Here is a 24,385-nt window from a genome sequence, read left to right as displayed (position 1 = left end):
AAAAAAACTCTCAAATTGTCATTCGTCACATGCATTTGTGAGTCTGACACATATGTATGTAGGTCTGGACATATATTTGATTGGATATATTACGACTATCCACATTCACGTACTATAATACATCTTTGCCATTTTGCCCGAGCAACGGGTAATTCAGGCAAACTGATTGCTTGATTCACTTTGCGCTGTTTGCCGCCTGATAAAGCGACGTGGATGACGCTGGAGACGATAAGCCCTGCACCGGATAAGCTCCAGTGCCGTCCCGTTCTGTCCCATGCGAACTGAGTTGTAATGCACACACAAACACACACATTCAAGCATTGTCGACTAGTACGTGCGCACTTGATTACAACGTGCCCCAGCTGCCGACACTGGCAGTGGCGCAGAGAGCCGGCTGTGGTCTAGGCTGTTCTCGCCAAGGCTGAGGCAAGGCTGATGCGGCACAGATTGCCAGCCGAAGATGCCGTTAAGCCTACACCTCAACCGGCTAGTGGCCGACCGGTTGATTGGGTACAGCCGGCCCCAGCCGTCCTTCCCAAGCTAAGTACAGTGTCCAACAAAAAACAACAACTAAATAAATCAATGCTCGAAAAATTTTTCAAGAAACAAACATAAATATGCAGTTATCGCTAAATGCCTAGAGCATTACTATTGCAAGATAAAGAGCTATTTGTTTGTTTCTAATTCAATGTGATAATAATTTCTATAAAATTTATACTAGATATGTACGTACATAATACTGACAGAAAATGTTTAAGTGGAACCTCAGATAAGTTCAATAGAATTCCGACTATATTTGATTATATTTGAGAGATAAGTTTGAAAAATATATATTTATGTACATATATATATTTATATATATATATACAGATATGTATATTTATTTATATATATATGTACGTGTACGTGTACATGTTTGTGTAGGGCGTGCCAAACTTTTTAAGGTATTACTCTACCAATTATCAAACCAAATGTTACATATCTAAATCTATATAATTATTAATGAATCTTAGTGTTGTGACTCATAAACTTTACGAAGCTGCTGGAAATTTTGTCGCAGTGTATTTATTTTAAGAACATTAAATACATTCATATGTATAATAAATATATGGGATGTTGCACAGTGCTTTGCATCCTAAACCATACACCATACACACACACACAATCAGATATACACGCACACATATGCGCTTGCGCTCAACGGTGTCAAACATTTTGTCAACGGCGCAGTCGACGTCGCTGCCCGCGCACTTTCAACTCTGAAACTGAAACTGAAAATAAAACCAAATGCGGTGACGGCGCCGTCGCCGTTGCCGTTGCCGTTGCTTAACTCTGTCTCACTCGCACTGCCGTCATGGAGGCTTACTGGGTGCTCCCACTTGCTCGCTCGCCGACTGCGCTGCCCGCTTCGTTTTCGTCGTTATGCTTTGTGCTGGTTGGCGCTGCTTCTGCGTCAGCCACTTCGTTGGAGTTGCACGCGCTGCCGGCCCGCATTCGTGAGCAACAATTCGTGCGAGTCGGACGGAGTCGGTCGGCTATTTTGGTCACTCCCGATTAAAGCCTGTGCCTTTTGCCTTTTGTCTTTGTTTTCGTTATTAATGTAATATATATACATATGTAATATATATATATATATATATATATAGTATATATACATTTGTAGATTTTTTTTATTAATTTTTGTTGTTGTTTATCGTGACACTTGTCGTTATACATTTGCGAACTTTGCGCGTTGTGTTCAAAGCGCTGAATTTTTCGTTGCAAAAATTTGCACCAAAATCCAAGCCGGTAAAAATTCCCTGAACTGTCACTTGAGAGTTGCAGCAACAGCCGCAACACCAGAGCAAAGCAGAGCAGAGCGAAGAAGAAGCAACCCAACAGTAGCCGCAGCATCCCATTCAGCCAGCCAGCAACATGTCAGACGGCATTGAAGTTGAACAAATTGTGGAGAGCAAGCCGAAAAGGGTGAGAGATACTTTTAACACAATCTTACACATACACATACACACACACTTGTATATGTATTAAGAAAATATTAAGTGCGGCACAAGACGAAACAAAAAGAATTAGACTCATAAGAGATGCGACAACGGGGCAGTTAAGCAACAACACAGTAACAGCAACAGCAGCGCAAAAGAAAATCTGCAGAAACAGATAGCGCGCGTAGCGAGAAGGAGAGAAGCGAGAGGAGAGCGAAAAAGCTGGAGAGCAGGCCAAAAAGGAAGAGGGAAGAGCCCGGCAAAGTAGCCTCGCTATAGTTGGAGCCCCAGCCCAAAGTCAAGTGTGCGTGTGTTAGTCTGCATGTACATGTGTATGTGTGCTTGAGTGTTGAACTTTAAATAACTGTGACTCCACACACAAGAACCGGCCAGGGCCAGGGCCAGTACCCCCAGTCGCAGTCGCAGCGACAGCAAAGGCAAAGCCAGTGCCGATGCCGGTGCCGAGGCCGGTGCCAGACAACGAAAAAAAAAACAAGAAGCAGAGAACAGCAAAAGAACACGAAAAAGAAGCAAGAAAAAAGAGCTAAAACGAATATCTTGCTTATGCTTTTAAGTGCGGGGGCGGATGCCGCATGCAGCGCAGCAGCCAAAGGGGTAGATAAGCGGGCGTATGTGTGGGCATGGTCATATTAGACAACAGCAACAGCAGCAGCAACAAATATGCATATCAAGTTCAAGTGCGCAACGGCTTCGCAGTCGACGTCGCCGTTGCCGCCGCACTTGTGCGCATAGCAGTTAATAAATATGTGTATGCACACACACACACATAAACACCCTCACTCCCTCACTTAGTCAAGATTTTAAATCTGAATCTTATCGAGCATGTATCGAGTAATTGTTGCGGTTACAGTGGATTCCATATCAAATTTGTTTAGCTACTGTAACAGTATTTCTGACAACTACTGTGACATATGGGCCATTGGCAGTGTGTGTGTGAGTCATTTTGGCGATTCGATTGATTCACTGTGACTCACACACACAAACAGAAATACACGCCAGCCAGCTGCAGTTCAATTACCTACTATATTAAGCAGCTATCGAAGCGACATGACTCAAAATTTAATCAGTGAAAGATACAGAGAGGGAGAAAGAGAGAGAGAGAGAGAAAGAGAACTGTTCGTTTGTTCAGTTGGTACACTGCAACGAAAATCAGAAGAAACACAAGCTGAAAATGAAAGTTAAGAAAAGTTCACATAAACTTATGTTAGATTAAAATGTTCACAATCGGAACTAGTTCGACAATTTCTTCTCCTTTGAGAGCAGCTGCAAACAATTGTTTTCAGTGTAGTTGCAGTCGATTAGCGTGCTCAATGCAAACGGGTGCATATATATATATATATATATATATATATATAAATATATGTATATCTATGTTGTATATACATTCTCTTTCCTAATCTGTCGGAACATAGAGACGAACCATTTACGGTTATACCTCAATTGAATAACCCAAACAAAAAGCCATGAAAACTGAAACTGAAAATACGTTCGATCAGATGCCACAGTAGCGGCTGCAACACCTCAAATCAATGCCAATGGCAATAAATAATATTGAATATCGTAAATCTCTACGCAACGAGCTTCAGCAGACAAAACCCAGCCACCCACCCGCAAACAAACTGCATTCGATATTCATTTCATTACCGTTAGAACTGAAAGTCAGTATTGTATAACACAGCCCACACTCATACACGCATTGCCTCTTTTTGAGTTTGTGTTAAGTTGACTGCGCTTCCTGATGCACCAATTTTGGTCTGCTATATATTTTTTTTAATATTCTCTTGTTGTTCGCTAATGAGTCACGCACACAAATCAATAAACGACGTTTCTTTGTTTCATTGCAAAACTGCAAAATTATTAATACATACAGTGCATAAAACAACACACAAAAAGAAATAAAACAAAAAAATAACAGCCTTGCAGTCTGCCGATGCCCTACGCGTTCCGATCCCCTCCTCTTCCTTCGTCGCACGCTACACTTGACGCTCCTTCCGCCTGTCGTGAAGCAAATGAACGAGCCGCTGATTCACCCAATGCATTGTTTTTTCTTTCGGTTTTCGTTTTCGAACTTAATGCTCGAAAAAAGTTGAAAACAGTTTTCGACAGCCCAGCAGCGCAGAAAGGCTAAGCTAAAACACATGTGCCAGCCGCACCTCACTCCTCCACTCTCTGCCCTGTCGATTGAGCAATCAAACTTATATTGAAATCTAGCTCTAAAATTGCTTTGTTCAAAGTCACTATGAAAAATTATACTTATTTTCTGAACAAATTTATAACATAAATTTAAATATATAATAAACATATATATGTAATAAACATATATATAAACATATAATAAACATAATTTCAAGTCATACAGAAGAGTTGCAATTAGAGGGAAATTTTAAATAAAGTATCTATTACTTTGGAACGCCTTTCGCACAGCAGATGTTTCCTACAGGGTATTCGCAGCACCAGAGCCTGTTTCAGCCTGTGCCTCAGTTTGTGATTCATGCATGGGCACAAATATTTGTGCCGTCGCACTAGACGCATAATTTTCTTAGACGGCTGCTTAGGTTTTACTTCTAATTCTTCATATTCTTTTTGCTTTTTTAATATCTGGCACACACACACAGACACGAGCGTACATAGTGTGAGATTGGAAAAAGTTTTATTCGATTTATGTGGAATTTTGTCTGTGTGCGCGTTGCGTATCTGAAATGGCATTAGTCAACATTAAGTGATTATATCCGTTATGAATGTATATGTGGGTATATACACAAATGTATTATTGTAACAACACCTGCTATGTGGCCCATAGATTTCTGCTATCATTAGCAGTTTTTTTTTAGTTTCTGCTGCATAACTTTTTTTCGGCCACATTTAAAATGTTGGCTAAAACAATTTGCCGATATGGTGCGCTTTACTGATAGCAACACCCATAGATATTAATATAAATTTATTTGATATATAAATTTTTATGTACATTTTTTATCGCATGCCTTATCAAAGGCCATCGCACGACTTTTTCGTTTGCTAGTTGCAAAATGCTTATAAATTTTTTTTTTTAATTTAAACTTTTCCAAACAAGCTTTCAACGATATTAATAAATATATATACAGTTTCATGAGAAAAAACATTATTAGCTTAAACTGGCAAAAATATACTGAAATGCATTAAAAATTTATTCACAATAAAAAATTATTAAATCAGCATTAGTTCAAATGAAACAAGAAGTGAATCGATTAAGTCAGCAGCTAATAATTTTAAACAGGATATATGGGTTTGGCTGCGTAGTAGGAGGCGTGACTAAGCTCATAGAGTATATGTATATAATGGAGCATAATCAGCTGCAGACTCGAGTCTAGTTGAGAGTCTAGTCTGACATCCTGAATTACATATACATGTATACATTTACTTAAAGCGAATCAGGCGATCGCTTCAGTGGCTGGCGACTTAAGATTAGATAAAAATAACGACATAATGCAAGATTAAACAAGTGCTTACAGACAAATCTATATATTAAATAATACATATGCAAGCATATATGCACTTGGCAACAAACTTCTGCGTGTGTGTGTAACGGCGATAAGGATGGCAATCAATAACTGTTTGCCGATATGATTACCAGTATCGATAACTCTTACTTTCTTTCACGAACGGCTTGGCGAACACTTGCTCATTAACTCAAGGGAACAGCAACTGGTTGCAATGAACTGGAACTATTTGATATCCCTGATTGCTCAAGAACAAGTGCAGCAAGCATAGGCGAGTCGAATGTGTGCATGTATGTGCGTGTGTGAGGACTGGCGTAAATCAAAATTCGATGCGCACGTGTTCATTGGCTTATCTGAGGCACAAGACTCGTTAGACAGAGAGCAAAAGAGTGACAGACAGACATGCGTCACTGCTGCACCCGCTTGCGCATACGCATAGGCTCCCGCACCCAAAAGCCGAGCCCAGGACAAACAAATGAGGCAAAGGCAACATGCTGTAATTGCGGCCATATACGATTAGTTATCAGCCCCGCCCAGTCAACAGTCGCATCCCCGAGTGTGTGCCAATTTAGTTTCGCAGCGAGATAGTTGAGAGAAATGTCTTATCGGACGAATAAATAAAGCACAATACAAAAAGCCGTTAAATTTAGCTCGAAATTATGGCAGCTGGCCATATACACATACATGCATAACTCTATCTTTTCTCAGCTTCTGTTACTGATTCTTCTTCTTCTTCATATTCTGCATTAGCTGTTTCCTATTGCAAATTGTCGGCAGCGCACAAATTGTGGCAACGGTTTTATTTCACTTCTCTCCTATCCCCTCGCTGTGTGTGTGTTAGTGACACAGTTTGCATGATTTTTGCTGCTCATTTATTTTTGGATTTTTTGCTTAATTAATTCAATACAAATCAAGCGATTACAGTTTTTCGTCGTGAAAGTCAAAGCTGAAGCAAAAATTTTCTATTCTTTCATCTTTCTAATTGGTATCACAAATTCTGCTTTCCAGAGCGCACTTTTCTGAATCACATTTTGCGCTTTTCTAATTGATTTTTCTCATACACACAGACAATCTCTGACGCAGTGACACACACACGCAAAACCAATTTCGGTCAACGAACGCATTACGATCCAGCCGTTCTCTCTCTCTCTCTCTCTTTCCCTGTCGCACTTACTCATCTGCTTATTCTGCTCTGCTCCATATGGGGACAGTTTTGTTGTTATATTTCATACTCTTTGTTTTGTCTCTGCCAACATCTTCCCAGCCGCGCATCACAAAATTATCTGTGGACCGTTCGTTTTTTTTGTAATATTTTTTCTTCGTTGTTGTTGGCGGCGGCTTTGCTGATTGAAAATTGTGAAGCTTAAATTGTTTCAAATGGAGCGCATACAACAAAACAATACATAAATCTCGATTGAAGACGCCCGATCAGCTGTCACCCAAACTGCTCTCGATGACTTTCCAAAGTAGCTGTAACTCGCCCGAATTATTCGAGCGTATATGATGTGGGTCTGCGCTTTCGACATCGAAACTATATTCGCGCTTGATAGTCCAACAATAAATCGAGACATAAGAGCAAGCAGGCAGCTCACTTTCGATATCGAAAACTACAGTCTCCATTGAAAGTCAACAGCCAGCAAATTAACACATTAATGCATCGCCTATACGAGCATTAATAAATAACGAAATATGTGAAAAATATGAACTATTTATTGCTATTTATTTCCCTTATGCATAAATCGTTCAGTGGAGCTGCGCGTTGCATTCAATCAATCCAAAATGCTGTATATATGTATGTATATTAAGTTTATATATATATTTTAAATTTACGAATGAAATTATTTGCTTATTCATTTATCTTTATTAATATGATATATATATATATATATATATATATATATATATATATATATACATATATATATAGAGAGATATATACAGCTGTCAGAGAGAGCGAGACAAAGCGAGTGGCAAAAGGCGGAAGACAGAGTTGGCTAAAGATTGGGTTCCAATAAGTATTTCTCCAGCTCTGCCCGCACATGGATCGAATCCAATTAGAGTTTGGTGTTTCAATATGTTGTGGCATTATCTCTGGCTACGTCTCTGCCCATGTTTGTGTCATTATCTAAGATCGAAGATGACGTAAAATACATGTGTATATATAGTATTTATATATACCGGAATAGTTTATCAATTGAATGAAAACAATTTCCGCTAACATTGAAACAGAAAAGGCAAAAACGCAATTCTATGAAGTTTCTGCTTCTTCTTTCCTTGATGCAACCTTATTATGGCATATATATATGCATATATATATATATATTTATGGATATATATAATATTTATAAAGCCAGCAATTATTTATGGCTTTTCGGCCGTTTCAGTCATGCAACTCGCGCTTATAATTTATGCAACATTTCGAGCTGAACAAATTGAAGAGTTTTGAAGAGGCAAAATGCATTGGCGTGATTGATTTACAATTTTATTGTTATTGTTATTGTTATTATTATTGCTATTGCTGTTGCTGTTGCTGTTGCTATTGTTATTATGCCTGGCTTTGGGCACGGAAACGAAAGCGAAAGTCTCTGACGGATGCTTCAATGCATCCAACACGAGTCCAATTAGAAAACGAAAAGTACAGAGTGGGCGTTGGGCTTTGGGCGTGGGGCGTGGCTGGTCTTCCGCATTACAGAAAATTTAACGTTTGCTTCGCTTGCAGATGCCGGTGGCAACGTCACTGGACAAGGACGCCATCCGGGAGGCCTACGAGGACGTGCGCTCCGATCTGACAGACACGGAGTGGGCGGTCTTCAAGTTCGATGGCGCGCAGATCATTGTGCATGGGCGTGGTCAGTGCTTCGAGCAGTTCCGCGAGCAGTTCGGCGACTCGGAGCGCGCCTTCGGCTACATCCGCATACAGATGGGCGACGAGATGTCCAAGCGCAAGAAGTTCATCTTTCTGACGTGGATCGGCCAGGAGGTGGGCGTCATACAGCGCGCCAAGATGTCCACGGACAAGGCGCTCATCAAGGACGTGCTGAATGTAAGTGCCACTGGGCGCGGCTCGGCTCGGCTTGGAGTCAACTTCAATATCCGTCCTTCATCTTTCTCTTGCAGAACTTCGCCGTGGAGCTGCAGGCGGGTGTCGAGGCGGAGCTGGACATTGAGCTGTTCCGCGAGGCGTTGAATCGTGCCGGCGGCGCCAACTATGGCACCGGCATCCGGGACAATTGAGATGCAACAGACGGCGGCAGCAACGTTTCAACTTACTTCGCTTCGTCTTCCTCTCCATCTTCTTTTACTTTTTTTTGTGCACCTCTTCAATTGCTGACTTAATCCCGCTCTTTTACTTAATTATTATGAATTAATTTTATGCGATCTTAAAATATTTACTGTACATTTGTATGTAATATGTAATAAATATTAAACAAGAAACAACAAACAACAAAGAAAGAAAAGAAACGAAATGTAAGTCTTATTTCAAAATCCAATTGGATCTGGTGCGTCAGCACTCTGAAGTCCTATTAGTATCTATACTTTGTATCCACTTGGAATGTCATTGATTGTCATAACAGTCAATCTACAGTGGCGACATGGAAACATGTTAAGCTCTAATTGGTATTTAATTTGCCAACTAGGACTGCGAAACTATTCATTTGAACTGATTCGCAAAAGCAACGTTCAGTTATACCATGAACGAATAAGAAGCAACAAAGTTAAAAAAAAGTCGAAATCCAATTAGACTGACTCATAACCCATCAGCAGAGGCGACATAGCACTGCGAAATCTAATTGGTATCTCGATGAACCAACCAGAAGCCCTGGTATCCAATTCCTAAGCAAACTGAACTTTATATATATAGAATATAAGAGTTAAGTGACAAGAGTTAAGTTCAACAGCAATACCATACTATATTCACAAGAGATCTACAAATTGTGTATTTCGCAGAACAATACAAGTTTATTTTTCATTTCCAGACTAAAATATTTATATATATATATATATATATATGTATATATGGTATCTAATCTAATCAGATTTGAACGGCAGCTGAGAACCTCGACTAAAACATATTTTATCTGTAGTATATTTTCCAGTTACTACAAGTATATAGTTTTATTAGTTCCTAGATGTTTTCGAGTATACACAGAGAGTAGGAGTGAGTGAGAAGGGAATAGACAAAAGGAGATGGAAGGCGGGAACATTATCTAGAAGAGGAGCTAAAGACAGCGCTAAGTGTAATATGAAAACAGAAAATTATATTAGAAATATTGAAAATACTTGCTTTAAACTTGACTACTGAGCGATTTGAGTATATATGTGTGTGTGTGTGAATGAGTGTGACAGTGGGTGGGTGGGTGTGTGACTGTGTGGCCAACGCATACAAATTAAGATAGGTACAGCTTAAATCTAGAGAGTGGCTATCAGAACTGATTGATGCGGGATTAATGTGCTGATATTTAATGCATGTGTCTAGGTTAATAGTTCGCATTGTAATTGCCTAAAGTGCGTTCATCTTGGCTGGGTTGGGACTAACGATCCCGGAAGAGCACTGAGTGCAGCGCATCAATGTCTACCTCCACGCCCGACGAGTTCGTGGTCACAGTGCGCGAGCTGCAATATTAGTGTGGAGAGAGTTGAGTCAAGGCGCTGCAGAGTTGGTGGCTGCTTAATGTTCGTTTAACTCACCTGACCGAGTGCGCCGAGCGATTGGAGGAGTGCGGATTGACCAGCACACAGTGCATGGGCTGGCCATCGAACTCGCGCTGGTGATACGCGTCCACAGCCATTTCAGCGTGCTCCAGAGACTTGTAGATCACCTCGGCGGTGCCCGGGCGCACCACATGCGCATCGTACATGGGCCCGATGTCATTGAATAGCTCACGAATGTCCGCCGTGGTGACGTTCGCGTGCAGATTGCTCACCAGCAGCCGGTAGCCGGGCTTGTTGTTGACCACGCTCAGTGGCAATGGCATCGACATGTTTGGTGGACTGCGACGCTGGTGCATGGACAACGTGGACATCATTGACGCCTCCATATGCCCCTTGGACTGCAAGCTGCCATTCTCATTCGCATATATACCATGCGATACCCGGCGATCGGGCTCGCTGCCAAAGAGACGGGCACGCAGCGAATCCGGCAAGTTGGAAGTGGCCACCAAATTGCGCTGCCGTCGCTCGAACAGCTTATCCACATTGTCTACATGACCACCGCCCAGTGGTGGAGGGGGCATAGCGGGTCGCTCCACACGGTTGCGTGCCGCCTCATATATGGCAAAGGGATCATTGGACATGGCGCTGCCGCCAGGTGATGTTATCTCCACACCGTCCATGTCCAAGTCATAATTGTCGAAGCCATGTGCCATGCGTGCGCGTTGACCAGCTGGCGGCTGGCTGTTGTAGCTGCCCAGGTGCAGCGTTCGTGCAATTTCCTCTATAAGAACAAAGAAATGTGAGTAATGGCTCGAGTAATTGGCATTCGTGGCAAAGCATGTGCAGCACTCTCTTACCATCCTCTAGCTGCTGCATGTTGTCGTAGTCCACGTAGCCGCGTGGCACAAAAGGTTTAGCGGTTGCATTTAGCCGACTGGATTGATACGACGCTGATGAGTTGGTGGACTTGTAGCCGCCATGGCCAGATCGCTCCTCCTTGGGATCCCAAAGCGTTTGTATAACGCCGCCCGGCCGATTGCTCATCGTTATAATCCGTTGACCAAATCGACCCTTGTGCAGACCGCCGCTGACACCACGGGGCGGTGAGCGTACAGACTGCAATGGCATTGGCAGGGGCATCGGCATACGCTCCTTTTTGCGCTCGAGCAACACGTTTCGGGCATCGATGCCAGAGTCCCGAATATTTTGGTTTAGTATGTCGCGTGCATCAACAATTTTGGCGCGCGTCTTTTGGATGATCTTATTGCGGGCGTCATAGGAGCGCGTGTTCAGGCCCGGTTTGTTCGCCGGCTTACGCGGCTTCATTTGAACGGCATGACTGTGAACGAACGGTGAGAAAACGCCAATGTTAGCGAATCAGCGCCATTTTCTTTTGGCTTTCGAACACTTACAGTTTTTTATCGACGGCCCGTGGGGGGTTGTGTACTCGCTTGCGTTCAATTATCTCGTCCAGGCTGAGGTCTACGTCCATAATGCTCAATTCGCGCGGCGCGCTCTTGTTAATTTATTAATTTAAAAAATACAGCTTTCCATGCAACAAAACTTGTTTAAAAAATTGTATTGCAATCTCCCTACAACCAATGCTGCTACCTTCGACTGGTGTCAGGGAAAAGTGACAAGCGGCGGCCAGGGCTGCACAACAAACACTTTCAGTATCGATAGTATTATTTTTTTTTCAACTGTCGATGCTATACCAATTTTTTATTTAATTTTGTTTTAGCATAGCTTAAATTATAATGATTTGCATTTATTTTATTTTTTATTTTGTTAGCTCTGTTAATCGTAATCATCGATTATAATCTACTATACAACTGAATAGCAAATACACACATGCAACATTTGGTGAACATACAATTTGTGCTTGCTGAGCTTCATATATGTATGGAGGCTGCATAGATCTTGAATAGATATCTTGATCTTGAATCGATATTTCCTTGTTGATTTAAATATTTAACGTAAAATATATATGTGGGCAATTAAATAGTGGATGCGTTTATTACAAGTTACCGATATTTTTATTTCTCGATTCTTCTACGATGATTGAGATTCGTGGGCAAAAGCGAGTGCACATCACTATCGTCGCCGCTATTTTGTGTTGTCAATTATTCTCTTAGTTACAATTATTTTCATCTGCGTTCGCTATAGGAACCACTTGGCGAAAAGTAACTAATAGAAAAGTTTTCCCAGCAACACCCACCTTTGCCTCTTTCAACTGAGTTCATTAAGAGGTTTGTGTATGTGCTTAGAGGTTGCTGCAACAGCGAACACCGCATGCTGAATACAAGAACACAACAGCAACGGCAACGGCAACAGCAACAACAACAGCAACGACAACAGAAGGAAGAACAACAACAGGAACATGAATCCCTGTGCTGTGCCCACAGCTGTGCCCGATGTTGACGGCGACAAACGCTGGCTCAGCATACACCGTCGCTTCATATCGGATTGCCGAGAAAAGGATCCGGACGTGATATTCCTGGGCGATTGCATATTCGAAACGCTGCAGGACACAGATACCTGGAATCAATATTTTGCACCGCTGCACTGCCTCAACTTTAGCATACGTGAAGATCGCACCGAGCACGTTCTGTGGCGCATCGAAAACGGCACCCTCGACAATGTCAATCCGAAAATCGTTGTCCTGCACGTTGGCACGAACAACGTGAGCAACAGCGCCGCACAAGTGGCCGAGGGACTGCTCACCAATGTGGCCAAGATACGCGAAAAACTGCCCGGCGCCTACATCATTTTGCCAGTAAGTATATCAAAATATATACGCTTATATATATAGCTTTATATGATTTGTAATATCTTTTCAGTCCCTACTACCACGCGGCCAACAGCCAAATGCGTTGCGGGACAAAAACAAAGAGATCAATGAGCTGGTCAAGGAGCTGACAAAGGGTATGGATCGCGTGCAAACCGTGGCCATTGACAAGGGGCTGGTGCATACGGACGGCAGCATTAGCCATCACGATATGTTTGACTACAAGAGTCTGACCAATACCGGCGCCAAAAAGATACTCGAGCCATTGCACGATTTGCTATCGCAAATACTCAATGAAAACGAACTGGAACGCGATCTCACACCATCCGAATAGTTCTCACAGAAACTTTAAGAATATGAAAACAATCAACAGCAAGAACAGGAGCAACAAGACAACAACTGAAATCCAGAACTCTCAACCCAACCGCTTGATCTGCAGCAATGAAAGTATTTACTCCCATATTGGAACGGGAGTATCAAATTTTTGGTTTATTGTTTCTTAAACAACAAAGCAAGAATCAAACAAACGCAAGTTTCCTTAACCAACTTACACAGCTTCGAAATTTATATATATATATATATATATATAAATATTTACACACATAATAATATAATTTCCCATACTCACTCGTAGGATTAAAGTATATAGAAGACACACGCATGAACATTTTGTATTTTGCATTTATACTAAAAGATAATTACAAGTACATCCATAAATACATTTATAACAATTTAATATGCAAATTAAGTTTCAAGGCCAAACTAATTGAAGAAAAAAACCAACAACAAAAACATTCCCTGAAACTTTTCAATATATATATATATATATATATATATATAGATTTTAAATTATGTATATATACATATATGTATATATAGAATATTCATATATTTTTATCATCACAAATTTTGAGTAAGCTTCAAAAATCCACTTGGCATTAGGTGATAAAAGCTAAGAGAAAGTTTAATATGCGGCAGCTAAAAGTTACTTCGGTTGAGCTGCCTTAAGCTCGGAAATATTATCTTTTTTTTTGGCATATGTATAAATAAATGAAAACATTTTCTGTATTAAATGCTCAAATCGATTAATTATTACTAACCGAATTCAAATACTCAAATAAGCTCGAGTAACAGTTTGAGTAGATGATGAGCTAATCATATATATTTAAATATTAATATCTGAAAAAGAAATTAAAGAAGAAAGAAAACATAAACTGTATAGATTCACTTTATATAACATATTCTTACTTTCTGTTTATTTAAAATCTTCCAATTTAAATAAAAATATTTAATGCGCCTGTCTGGCGATGACACGGAAGGCCGTTAAACGAATAATCGATAGTATCGATAAGCAAAACATGTTTACTTAATGTGAAAATCACCTAAAATTGGGCAAATAGACATGTTTAGACTAACTAAATGCCTAACATTTGTTTTTATATACTGTTTATATTAAATATAACATTGCAGAATATATTCTAAAATATTGAATAATGAGTTGAACGAAAGCAAACGGCAAATATCGGTAGCATCGATATACAAAACATTGTGAGTCAACGGTCTTTGTTTACTTGTTATTCCAGACTAAGTTAAATTCTAAAGAGAAAAGACGTAGTTTTGTCCATATTTTTATTTGTATTAAAAGGTGGACACATAATGAGCTGTTACGGCTGCAGCCGTAAGTATGGTCTCTTCTGCAAGGAGGTAAGAGCTGGCAAATCCACTGATTTCTTGACCTTAAGCCAAATTGAATTATTGCAGTACGGTTGCCCCAACTGTGGCTATTCGTACTGTGCCAAATGCTTGAAGAGGCCAATTGCTGTGCCGCGACATGGCAGCAAGGTGCTCAACGTTTGCCTCATATGCTTCGATAAGCTGTCCAAGATGCAGGCCCATGCCGATGCTGAGAAAGTCATTGACTGTGAAGCGCTGCCCGGAGAGCTGGTGACCAAGCAGCGTCTGCCACATAAAAACCAAACGCCGCCGGACAGCGAGGCAGCCGATGCGCTCTTCGAGTGGGTAGCTATAGCCGGTGTCTATGTCAATAGCTCTAACTGTGTTTATTTCTCTGACTGCAGCAATGTACTGCCCTCTGAGGAGCTGGCCGCTGTGCTCTCGCCCACAAGCCCTGCACCCGTTGGCGATGTGGCTGCAGCTGCGGCAACTGGTCGCGAGGATATAGATGAGAATCTGGATAGTGCAATAAGTAAACGTTTGCAGAATTTGAAGGCGGTCGACACCACCGATGATGAAATACGGGCGCGACTTTCCAATTTGAGCGGCATGCCGCATCAAAAGAATTATGATAAAAAGGATCTACTGCTGTCCACAGACCAAAGAACGGATCAGGACAAGATCAAAGATCTGCTGCAGCAATTTATGGGCGAAACGGCGCTGGATCAACGCGTCGATGATGGTCGTAACGATGCCATCAGTGATATTGAGAGACGCCTGCGTGCTCTGCGCGATGCACCCATCGACGGTGTCGCAGCCACAGAGACGGGCACGAGCACAGCGGCCACAAATACGCCCAGCGACAACGAGGATGAGAACGATGAAACTGTCTTGCAGAAGATAATGAAGAAGGTCTGCTTCAGTCTGACTATGTTAAACAACTATACCAAACTCACATTTACTTTCGATTCATTTTGCAGTACGTGGCTGAGGCGCGCTTGCCCGCAGCTGCTGATGGCTTAGAGGCTGAGTTGGGGAGTGGCAGCGCGGCCAATGCGAATAGCAGCATCAACGAGGAGCTGCCTTGGTGCAATATATGCGATGAGGATGCCGTCTATCGTTGCCTAGGCTGCGATGGCGAGCTGTTCTGCGCCCAGTGCTATCGCGAGTGCCACGACGACGACGAGTATCGGGCACACGTCAAGGAGAAGTACAGCGTGCCGCCCAAGTTCAAAGAGAATCACTTCTAGTGGAGCCTGTTCGAGACATTATAGCTTGTTGTGTGCTTTGGCGTTTTAATTAATTATTCATTAATTTACTTTATTTTCAGTTTAAGCGTTTATTTTTTGTTTTTCTTTTTGTGCTTCCTGCTTTTAAAGTAGTTCTGGATCAAAATAGTTAACTGTGTACATAATGTGAATGAATTAAAACTCAATATTTTATAGAGCAACTCACTCCCGGTGCAAATCATAGTTTAGAAAGAGAGGGAAGCAGCGAAGGAGAGAGACAATGCGGAATTCGTTAATATCTTAAGGCAATTCATGGTAAACAAACATTTTATAATCATTACAATCTTAGCACTATTAACAAAAAGGCAACTAAACTAAATGCATATTTGATGACAACAACACGCAGCTAAACAAAATACGCTGCTAACAACTGGCACTCAAATCAACAATATATATTTTTAATATATGTAAGTAAAGAAAAAGTAATTGGATTTAAACAATTGTGAGGCGCTTACAAAACCTATATATATACCCTAGACACACACATGGCATTTCAGCTATATCTAAACCGTTATTGTATGCTAAAAAATTGGTCAAGTTTTCGTTTCTTACAAATCTAAATTCGATGCTACAAATGATGTCTTTTAAGGCCGCCGCTAAACCGTAATACGCATCTTCTCCATATACTTGGGCACCAAGTGCTGGGCCGAATAGCGTTCGAAGTTGAAATAGTCGAAGAATTTGTCGCGATGCCGGCGAAAGATTTCCGGATTACGGCACCAATTGTACAGCATTTTGATTAAGGAGTTGGACGTATTGTAGAGATTCTCCTTGGGATAGATCTCTGGATAGACGAGCTTGTTGGGTGCTATCGGATAGCAGCCGCAGTAGGTGGCCTCCAGCATGGCCACGCCGTAGAATTCGTGGCCAGCTGTCGAGATGACAATGTCGCCAGTTAGCAGCGCTTTAACATACTCCTCGCGCGTCAAATGGCCAAAGTTAATTAGCTTCGCGCCTAGCTTTTGTTGTATGCCGTCGAAGGCCTCTGGTATCGCCTGATAGCTCTCGCCACAGATTGTTACCTTGAAGTCGACTTGACGCTTGTTCAGCTCCATTAGCACCTCCACCAGCAATTTGGGGTTTTTGTCGTGTTCCCAGCGATGCGGCCAAATCAAATGCAAGCAATCCGGCTCCGCGTTTGGCTCAGCATCCATCATGTGACGCTTGTTGGGAAAAGCATGGAACTTGATGGGAAAATAGAGCACTTCACATTTCTTCTCGATGCGTTCGCGTATGTGCTTCAGCTTGAAGTCTGGCTGGATGTTCAAAAAGGGCTGTACATTGTCCAGGAAGGACATGCGATTGAAGTTCGAATTGAAGAGCACAACATCTGCAGCAAGGCTGAAACAGATATTACAATTGGAATTACTATAATTCAAATAAGAATCGTGCTCGCTTACCAAGTGAGAATCTCATTCAAGCCATATTGACAATCCCGTTCCTTGACCTCGCGCACGGGATAGACCAATTGATTCTCGTGGAAATAGACAATCTTCCTGCAGGTAACCAGATCCGGACGTACACCAATGAGCTCGGCCAAATTGAGCACGGAACTTGTTAGCAGCACTTTGTACTCGTGTTCCGGCGGAATCAGCTGCGAGAAATACAGTGCAGAGGTGCGAGCACGCCAATGCCATTTCTTAGCAGGCAAGCTGAAGATCTCATAATCTGCCAGATTTAAACCTATTAACAATATTCATTAAAAAACAAGTAAACAATAATATAGTTTCTGATCAGACTCTATACTCACATTCGACTAATGTGTCTATGAGCTGCTTGTGGCTGCCGCCGAAAAAGGGCTCTATTATTAATATCTGTGGCTTGGCAGACATCATGCTTGGCACTACAACTGGGCTAAGCAAGAGTTGTGCAATTAATAAATGCGCTTGGTTTAACCTTAACCTTTGGAGAAGTTAGCGGCACATGTTTTCCATACAATCCATTCGATATATATGCATAATAAATGGACTACAGCACATTGTACACATTTTCAGTTATTGCTGTTACAATTCGTTGTTTATAAAAGGTTTGTGAATTATCATAAAGATATTAAGTATACCCAATAAAAGATTTAAATTGAACAACAACTGTTCCACATGAGCAAGTGAGACACAACACAAACAAAGCTCTGGAGCTAATGTTGCAAAGTATCGATATATCGATATTCGAACAAGATATGTGGATATTCCCTACTTAATATGTATTATGCGATACAAATAATATTTAGATAACAACCTAAATTCAAAAACATTTAATATCAATTCATTTAGTTAAATTCAATGTATAACGAAATTCATTCAGTATATGGGAATAGATCAAATTGTAAATAGCATCGATACAATTAACTGTCAGTGTTGCTTAAATGTGCTGATCGAAAGTTTAAATTATCGATTAAGTATTAGCACCTCTAGTTCTCATCAGGAACTCCGAAAGCGCCTGCACTAGTAAAGGTCTGTAATCTTGTTTCTCCGTGCGAATAATTTGCAAAAAGATTTATCAAAATGACCAACGCCTGGAGAGCTGCTGGACTTACGTAAGTAATATATATTCTAGTATAGCAAACTTAATTTATAAAGTGCACATCATCTATGCCGATGTACTCTTTTTGCGTGGGTTACGTAATTTGTTGTTTGCTGCATTCTATACTAAGCCAATCAGAGAAAAGAGCTCTATAATTTAATGAACGCATGTAATGTCCGTGCCTTTTCAGCTATATTCAATATTCCAACATTGCTGCCCGTGTGCTGCGTGATGCCCTCCGTGCAGACCTCCGTGCTGAGGCCGCCAAGCGCAACGAAACCCACGTGAAGTTCACACCATGGGTCAACGGCAGACCTGCACGTAAGTAATCGAACGAACCAACGTTGTGCAATCGTAAATCGAGACGCCGAAGATCCCGTTATACACCTCAGGAGTTCCGGCCAATAAAAACGGATTAGTTCATTAGTACATTATGTAAAGGCGAGCTATGTACACATCTGTTGGCCTTGACAGTCTTTCCGAAACGATTCTTTTTTTGACTTTTAGTTAAATATTCATTTCATTTCTCTGCGCTTTACAGATGAAAAAGCATAATTGCTTCAACGACAAAATGTCTGTTATGTAGCAAGGTGTAAGTTTTTGAGTTGCCCGAAACCCACGTTATGATGCATCCGCATACTAATTAGCCAGCCTCTTTATTAATACTTTTTAAATGTGTTCAATACCCTGACAAGAGATAGAGACTACAAATCTCTTTCTATTCCAAAATCGTGGACTTTGTTTAACCCACTGCAAGCTGAGCCTTTTTTGTGATTAACTATCTATTTTAATATAATTGTATTAAGTTGTACTAATTGAATTGTTTATTTCATTTACACAGCTCGTCAAGCGGAATCTGCCTAGACGTTACCAAATCAACTGGCGGCCATCAAGATGCGAAGGCAAAATGTTGACTTGTTTCCATAATTAAAATTTACGAATTAAAAGAAATTGAAAACAAAACAAACAAAAATTCTGTCGAATAATCTAATATATTGTAAAAGCCACACATCTTTACAGTCGTGTATTTCTTTTGAAATATAATTGCACAAATTAGTGGACACAAAGAAAGTAACAAAACAGGAAAAACACGAGACGAACAAACAGTTTAAATACTTAAAAATATTTGTCCAAGACAATCACCGAAATTGTATAAGGATATCGAATTTAGATTTCGAATTAAGTCATGTAATACGTCACTATTGAGCATCCTGGGCAAGATTGTAGAAATGAGGCCAGGTCTGTATCTCCTCGAAGAGTCGACGACCTGGACTCTCCGTTGAGTTGCATTGGCAGTGACAGATCAAACGGTAGTCTTTGGCTATGTGACCATCCTCGACGCCGCGTGCCAACAGATTGCGGCACATGGTCAACGCATGCGGCGTGGGGAGCTCGCGCATGAAACAGCCAATGAAACTGATGCCCAGAGCCACCTTGTTATAGCCCAATGTGTGCGCGCCCACAGTTTCCCATCCGCGTCCCTCGTATATGTTGCCATCGCAGCCAATAAGAAAATTGTACGCTATGTCATTCCAGCCCCGACTTTCAATGTGAAAACACTGCCCAAATGGAAAACGTTGCGTTAGCCAAATCAATATTGAGTAAAAACTTAGTCTATTTTATTACTCACCTGTATGTCGCGTATTAAGCGCACATTAATCGCACGCTTCTCGGAGCTCTCGGTGGCAGTGTGTACTACGGATTAGAAAGATATATACATATAAGCATATATATAGAATAAGACCAGATGCTTTCTTTACAACTGGAAAGAGATGCATTCAAGTATGTCTAAGCGTACTCTCTATGGGCTCGCTCTTGAGTAACAATAGCTAACATATACAATCTGTATATATACACTTGCACACGTACATATAACAACGTATTTGACTGGTCGTTGCAGCTGGACGGGCGGTTCCATGGGCATTTGGGCTAGCCAGGAGTGCCGCGGCAAAATGTAGCACAGCTCTTGGGGTATTTTGAACTCTGAAAATATTTGAGTTAGTGATTCTCATATTCTCTCATTCTCTCTCTGTCTCTTTCTCATTCTGCTTACTTTGGCTATTAATGAACACATCTGCATTGACGCGTTCTTCAGACTCGTCCAGTTCCTCTCCTTCTGCATTTTCTTGTTCGTTTGCCACGGGCACCTCGATGATCGAAGCCTTGCGACGTTTCTTGCGTGTGGTGCGAGAATGTTTCATATTCTCGGCGATGATCTGTATGTTGCCATTGATATTGGTTACGTTGCCGATGTGAACGTTGGTGGAGTTGCTAATGTTGACATTTCCCACTGTTTGAATGCTATTGATCGAGTTAAGTAGGTCGCGCAGCGTGTCGCCTATGATGCCACCTTTGCTAGTGCCTGCCAAAAATTTATAAATATATATATATATATATATACGTATATATATGTATATAAGTGTGCTTGACTCACCTTCTCGTGTGCCTAGCGCGATGGTGCTGACTTCTTCGCCAGTGACGTCGTCGTCATCATCATCATCATCGTTGTCCTCCTGTTCAGTAAACGTGTGCTCACTGTATTTGTAATCGTCCAAGCTATCCACCACCGATGACTCAGCTAAGGATTCAAGTTCATCCTCTTGTGAGGCGAGCCATTCCCGAGTTCGTTCTTGAGCTGCTGACAATGTGGTCAAATTGGACATGGTTTTTTGCATACCACTTCACGATATTTGGTTTGCTGAGCGCGTGACGTTGTCTATTAAGTTAGCGTATCAATATTATATGTTAGAGATTATATACATACATATATGTGTATATAAATATCTGTAGTTTTTTGATAAGTTAACACAGTAGCCTTTTGTCGATAAGAAGTGGGCGTTTTGGTTGGTCAGTGCAAGATGAAGTAATGTACAAATGCCGACAGGCTTCTTGGGAAGCACACTCATGTGGGAATAACACTAAATACATCCAATACACCCAATACTTGTTTATTTCCAACTTAACATATTGTGCAAAAACAAAACAAAAGCGATCGTCATGTTACAATTGGTACGCTGATCACAGATAGCGAGCAAAATCGTACACTTCAAACGATATTTCGTTCTGTTGCACAGTTTTCTACGCACCTTAAATAAATATATATATTTTATTAGTATAGATTAAGTAATTATTTAGTGTATCAAAAAAGATTTTTTTGCTGCTATTTGGAATTTTAGGTTGTATAGATCACCCCTCATGTACCTCTATCGATTATCAAACCATCGGCTAGTGAATTATGCGCATCTACTAAGCAATGTGTACATACATACAAAAATATTTTCATTAAATTTTTTGATAAGATAAAAATTTATATTAGATTAGACATTTACACCAATGCATAATATATGTAAAAGTGTTAGTGAATTAGAGCAGCATACTCACCTACATTTTGCGATGTTTTCGTGCCGATGGTAATCGATGTTGCAGCGATAGCCGTCGATGGATTTGATACATGGAAATGTTATCGGTCTGCCTGCGGTTCGATTTCATAACCTCGTTGGCTCTGCTGGTAGTACTTTATTTACTTAATTAGTCTTGTATTAAATTTGTAGACCGGCAAAAATGTTGACGCTGCGACGTGGAGAGCAGCTACGTGCGCGTCTGAATGCCGCTTGCCGCCGCTATCTGTCCGTTAAAGCGGAGCCCAAAGCGGTAGTAGTGGCTGATGCTGAATACACTGCAGAGCCAGAGTATCCCATCATAAGGGATCTCTCATACAAGAGCCGCAAGCAGCACACGGCAAGCGAATGGCACGAGCAGATACGCCAGCTTCCTACCGTTGAGGAAAAAATGATCAAAGTGAATATGCCGCGCTACTACGGCTACAAGGTGGTGGATTTGAACGATACCAAAGTGCCTTACAATGCCTTGCCGCTGACGCAACACTACACGCGCACTGTGCTGGAGGAGTTGCCTACGCATCAAGACAAGCCTGATGGCACGAAGGATAGCTTGGAGGCGACTTTGCAGATGGCGCGTGCCGATATTATTGAGGCATTGGAATATGCGCACGATGTCTACAAGTAGGTGAAATATATTGCTAACAATAATATAAATAACCCAAATGACGTTTGTAGGCATCAACTGTCATTGCTAGAAACACCTCCCGATGCCGTCACACGCGAACAGCAGCTTACGCAAATTATTGTTGAGCTGGTTAACCGGTCGGCACTACAGGTGCTCAGTGCTGATTATGCTCATCTGAACGAAGTTGAAATTGACTACAATCCGCGTCATGAGGCCTTCTGGGTAGTCGGTGGCGTTGATCCGCCAAAGAATGTGGTCAAATCGAAAGAGGGCCGCAAATGGCAGAAGGAAGATGCGCACGACAGTGTTGATCGCCCGGTGCAATATACAGGCGAACCGTACCTGGCGCTGCGCCACCGCCATCAGCTGCCCACATGGAAGTCTCCAGAGGAGAGCGAAAATTTGACGCTGGCCCAGCAACTGCCGCGTTTCAAGCTTGACGCACGCTCCTTGGGCTACAGCGTGAAATATCAGCACGCCGTTAATGTACCCGGCTATTGGCCCAGCGCTAATGCGCCCAACTTTGGAATGCTTTCGTTTCAGTCGCGCGCCCATCTACAGCTGCGGCCCACTGCCTGTGGCGAACGCGACAACGTGGAGGCGCTGCATGCGCTGGCCATTCAATCATCCTATGCCTGGCTGCTGGCTCAGGCTAACTACCATGGCTTCAATACCTTCAACGAGCTCACCTACCCGTTAAACACACAGACTGTGATCACCAACGGGCGTGAATGGAGTTTCTACGAGTATCAGTTGAACACGCTGCTAATTAATGGCCAGCATGTGGATACAAATGCGCGGGTTAACTTCTGTCGGGGCACAGCACCACAGCCGTTATATGCTGAGATTTCGAGCGAGGGAAAATGCGTGGACTTCAACGATAACACGCTGCGGCAGCTGCTCGAGCTGTATATCAGAGCGCCGAGCATTCAGCGCACTGCGGACGAGCTGTTACCGTATGTGGGCGGTGCAACTCTGCGTCGCGCCGCCGACTATGAGAATGTGGAGCAACGCGAATTTCTTGAGCGTACATTCAAGCATTTGGCATCGAAACGGCCGAGGCACTTGGAGCTACCCGAGATCTATATGTGGGAGAAGCTATACAAGATTGACAACAAGACGCGGCCAATGGAGGCGCGTCGTCGCTACTTCGAACGGGACATCAATCCCTGGCGCCGCACGCTCGATCAGCACGACAAGGAGTATGTGTCGAAGGCGGAGCGGCCCGGCGGTCGCAAGAATCGCGAGGGTCGCTACAAGAAGACCTACTATCCCTAAGCACCTTTAATTTTAGTGTTAATAAAAACCATTTGTTTTGTTTGAAATGCGTGAAATACTAAATATATCTATATTGTACAATAAGTCGAGCCCAGAAATGAAAAAAACGAACATATTGCATTTATTTATTGAATTCCATATGGATCTGCATTCTTTATTTTAATTTTTTTTATTGTTTAAAACATTTTATGTAATTGCATATTGTATCGTTTCTTGTGTGTTTTTGTTTTTGTTTTTTTTTTTGGGTTTTTTATTTACTAAGTTAACATTTTTGCCCTTTAGTAGTTGTTGGCATTTTAAATTGTTTTTTCTTTTTATTTTTAGTTTTATATTTTCTTTGCTTTGCTTTCATTTAGTTTTTTATTTAAATTTTAAATTTATTAATGCGTGTATGTAAGTTTTTTTTAATTTATTGTGTTTTATTTTTTTTTTTTTTGCCTAAGTGTTGTCTTCACTTGTTTTAATAATTTTTCTTTGTGTATTTTAGTTTTTATTAATTATTTCTTTTCTTTTAATTTTCGTTTTGAGTTTTGTTTTCTGACTTTTGCATTCTAAAAAAAATTGTTTTTTTTTACTTTTATTTTAACTTGAGAATGGCTTGGGTAATTAATTGTTTTTCTTTTTATTATACAACCATATGCTTTTGTTTAAATTAATTATATTTTTTTGTTTTTGATTTAT

General features: G+C 41.3%; 8 protein-coding genes across 10 annotated transcripts; 5 read left to right on the top strand and 3 right to left on the bottom strand.

Annotated features, from left to right (window-relative positions):
* Positions 1-1,658: 1,658 nt before the first annotated feature.
* LOC111595963 (coactosin-like protein) lies at positions 1,659-8,839 on the top strand. The gene is made up of 3 exons (XM_023309937.2): positions 1,659-1,965; positions 8,196-8,519; positions 8,594-8,839. Exons 1-3 carry the CDS (start codon positions 1,915-1,917, stop codon positions 8,708-8,710), a joined length of 492 nt encoding a protein of 163 aa, XP_023165705.1. The 5' UTR covers positions 1,659-1,914; the 3' UTR covers positions 8,711-8,839.
* Positions 8,840-9,499: 660 nt separating this feature from the next.
* LOC111595961 lies at positions 9,500-11,777 on the bottom strand. The gene is made up of 4 exons (XM_023309935.2): positions 11,542-11,777; positions 10,987-11,468; positions 10,166-10,910; positions 9,500-10,090 (listed from the first exon to the last, which is right to left on the bottom strand). Exons 1-4 carry the CDS (start codon positions 11,619-11,621, stop codon positions 10,009-10,011), a joined length of 1,389 nt encoding a protein of 462 aa, XP_023165703.2. The 5' UTR covers positions 11,622-11,777; the 3' UTR covers positions 9,500-10,008.
* Positions 11,778-12,212: 435 nt separating this feature from the next.
* On the top strand, positions 12,213-13,499 carry LOC111595967 (platelet-activating factor acetylhydrolase IB subunit beta homolog). Its single transcript, XM_023309944.2, has 2 exons — positions 12,213-12,905; positions 12,970-13,499. The coding sequence occupies exons 1-2, from the start codon at positions 12,510-12,512 to the stop codon at positions 13,249-13,251; spliced, it is 678 nt and encodes a 225-aa protein (XP_023165712.1). The 5' UTR covers positions 12,213-12,509; the 3' UTR covers positions 13,252-13,499.
* A 976-nt stretch (positions 13,500-14,475) lies between these two features.
* On the top strand, positions 14,476-16,287 carry LOC111595970 (abscission/NoCut checkpoint regulator). The gene is made up of 4 exons (XM_023309948.2): positions 14,476-14,621; positions 14,679-14,932; positions 14,996-15,503; positions 15,572-16,287. Exons 1-4 carry the CDS (start codon positions 14,574-14,576, stop codon positions 15,839-15,841), a joined length of 1,080 nt encoding a protein of 359 aa, XP_023165716.1. The 5' UTR covers positions 14,476-14,573; the 3' UTR covers positions 15,842-16,287.
* Positions 16,288-16,302: 15 nt separating this feature from the next.
* Positions 16,303-17,962, bottom strand: LOC111595969 (glycosyltransferase-like domain-containing protein 1-like). The gene is made up of 3 exons (XM_023309947.2): positions 17,631-17,962; positions 17,281-17,563; positions 16,303-17,221 (listed from the first exon to the last, which is right to left on the bottom strand). Exons 1-3 carry the CDS (start codon positions 17,713-17,715, stop codon positions 16,477-16,479), a joined length of 1,113 nt encoding a protein of 370 aa, XP_023165715.1. The 5' UTR covers positions 17,716-17,962; the 3' UTR covers positions 16,303-16,476.
* Positions 17,963-18,271: 309 nt separating this feature from the next.
* LOC111595966 (protein stunted) lies at positions 18,272-19,373 on the top strand. Of its 2 annotated transcripts, XM_023309943.2 has the most exons (4): positions 18,272-18,413; positions 18,591-18,721; positions 18,942-18,992; positions 19,242-19,373. In XM_023309943.2, the coding sequence occupies exons 1-3, from the start codon at positions 18,382-18,384 to the stop codon at positions 18,953-18,955; spliced, it is 177 nt and encodes a 58-aa protein (XP_023165711.1). In that variant the 5' UTR covers positions 18,272-18,381; the 3' UTR covers positions 18,956-18,992; positions 19,242-19,373. The 2 variants fall into 2 exon arrangements, with proteins under 2 accessions (XP_023165711.1, XP_023165710.1); XM_023309942.2 differs by lacking the exon at positions 18,942-18,992.
* An 89-nt stretch (positions 19,374-19,462) lies between these two features.
* Positions 19,463-21,454, bottom strand: LOC111595965 (peptidoglycan-recognition protein LE). 2 transcript variants are annotated; one of them, XM_023309941.2, is made up of 6 exons: positions 21,165-21,454; positions 20,835-21,098; positions 20,454-20,762; positions 20,270-20,383; positions 20,031-20,095; positions 19,463-19,959 (listed from the first exon to the last, which is right to left on the bottom strand). In XM_023309941.2, the coding sequence occupies exons 2-6, from the start codon at positions 21,073-21,075 to the stop codon at positions 19,600-19,602; spliced, it is 1,089 nt and encodes a 362-aa protein (XP_023165709.2). In that variant the 5' UTR covers positions 21,076-21,098; positions 21,165-21,454; the 3' UTR covers positions 19,463-19,599. The 2 variants fall into 2 exon arrangements, with proteins under 2 accessions (XP_023165709.2, XP_023165708.2); XM_023309940.2 differs by having other exon boundaries at positions 20,835-21,116; positions 21,165-21,453.
* A 395-nt stretch (positions 21,455-21,849) lies between these two features.
* On the top strand, positions 21,850-23,794 carry LOC111595964 (28S ribosomal protein S30, mitochondrial). The gene is made up of 2 exons (XM_023309939.2): positions 21,850-22,422; positions 22,477-23,794. The coding sequence occupies exons 1-2, from the start codon at positions 21,962-21,964 to the stop codon at positions 23,702-23,704; spliced, it is 1,689 nt and encodes a 562-aa protein (XP_023165707.2). The 5' UTR covers positions 21,850-21,961; the 3' UTR covers positions 23,705-23,794.
* The last annotated feature ends 591 nt before the right edge of the window (positions 23,795-24,385 follow it).

This window comes from Drosophila hydei, unplaced genomic scaffold, assembly GCF_003285905.1.
Source record: "Drosophila hydei strain 15085-1641.00,03,60 unplaced genomic scaffold, DhydRS2 tig00000215-arrow-arrow-pilon, whole genome shotgun sequence".
Taxonomy (NCBI): Eukaryota; Metazoa; Arthropoda; class Insecta; order Diptera; family Drosophilidae; genus Drosophila; species Drosophila hydei.
Note: the sequence above shows the minus strand (reverse complement) of the source record. Positions and strands in the feature narration are given on the sequence as shown.

Bases quoted from the DNA above. Each gene is read 5' to 3' on its own strand.
- LOC111595966 (XM_023309942.2), top strand. From the start codon at position 18,382: ATGACCAACGCCTGGAGAGCTGCTGGACTTAC. The intron at 18,414-18,590 runs GTAAGTAATATA...GTGCCTTTTCAG, and splicing joins TGGAGAGCTGCTGGACTTAC to CTATATTCAATATTCCAACA. The intron at 18,722-19,241 runs GTAAGTAATCGA...TCATTTACACAG, and splicing joins GGTCAACGGCAGACCTGCAC to CTCGTCAAGCGGAATCTGCC.
- LOC111595970 (XM_023309948.2), top strand. From the start codon at position 14,574: ATGAGCTGTTACGGCTGCAGCCGTAAGTATGGTCTCTTCTGCAAGGAG. The intron at 14,622-14,678 runs GTAAGAGCTGGC...GAATTATTGCAG, and splicing joins ATGGTCTCTTCTGCAAGGAG to TACGGTTGCCCCAACTGTGG. The intron at 15,504-15,571 runs GTCTGCTTCAGT...TTCATTTTGCAG, and splicing joins TGCAGAAGATAATGAAGAAG to TACGTGGCTGAGGCGCGCTT.
- LOC111595963 (XM_023309937.2), top strand. From the start codon at position 1,915: ATGTCAGACGGCATTGAAGTTGAACAAATTGTGGAGAGCAAGCCGAAA. The intron at 1,966-8,195 runs GTGAGAGATACT...CTTCGCTTGCAG, and splicing joins TGGAGAGCAAGCCGAAAAGG to ATGCCGGTGGCAACGTCACT. The intron at 8,520-8,593 runs GTAAGTGCCACT...TTTCTCTTGCAG, and splicing joins TCATCAAGGACGTGCTGAAT to AACTTCGCCGTGGAGCTGCA.
- LOC111595967 (XM_023309944.2), top strand. From the start codon at position 12,510: ATGAATCCCTGTGCTGTGCCCACAGCTGTGCCCGATGTTGACGGCGAC. The intron at 12,906-12,969 runs GTAAGTATATCA...ATATCTTTTCAG, and splicing joins GCGCCTACATCATTTTGCCA to TCCCTACTACCACGCGGCCA.
- LOC111595961 (XM_023309935.2), bottom strand. From the start codon at position 11,621: ATGGACGTAGACCTCAGCCTGGACGAGATAATTGAACGCAAGCGAGTA. The intron at 11,469-11,541 runs GTAAGTGTTCGA...GTTCGTTCACAG, and splicing joins CGGGCCGTCGATAAAAAACT to TCATGCCGTTCAAATGAAGC. The intron at 10,091-10,165 runs GTGAGTTAAACG...CTAATATTGCAG, and splicing joins CGCTCGGCGCACTCGGTCAG to CTCGCGCACTGTGACCACGA.
- LOC111595969 (XM_023309947.2), bottom strand. From the start codon at position 17,715: ATGATGTCTGCCAAGCCACAGATATTAATAATAGAGCCCTTTTTCGGC. The intron at 17,564-17,630 runs GTGAGTATAGAG...TATTGTTAATAG, and splicing joins CATAGACACATTAGTCGAAT to GTTTAAATCTGGCAGATTAT. The intron at 17,222-17,280 runs GTAAGCGAGCAC...TATCTGTTTCAG, and splicing joins TTGAATGAGATTCTCACTTG to CCTTGCTGCAGATGTTGTGC.
- LOC111595965 (XM_023309941.2), bottom strand. From the start codon at position 21,075: ATGCAAAAAACCATGTCCAATTTGACCACATTGTCAGCAGCTCAAGAA. The intron at 20,384-20,453 runs GTAAGCAGAATG...AAATATTTTCAG, and splicing joins TGTGTTCATTAATAGCCAAA to AGTTCAAAATACCCCAAGAG. The intron at 20,096-20,269 runs GTACGTGTGCAA...TCTAATCCGTAG, and splicing joins AGTCAAATACGTTGTTATAT to TACACACTGCCACCGAGAGC.
- LOC111595964 (XM_023309939.2), top strand. From the start codon at position 21,962: ATGTTGACGCTGCGACGTGGAGAGCAGCTACGTGCGCGTCTGAATGCC. The intron at 22,423-22,476 runs GTAGGTGAAATA...TGACGTTTGTAG, and splicing joins TATGCGCACGATGTCTACAA to GCATCAACTGTCATTGCTAG.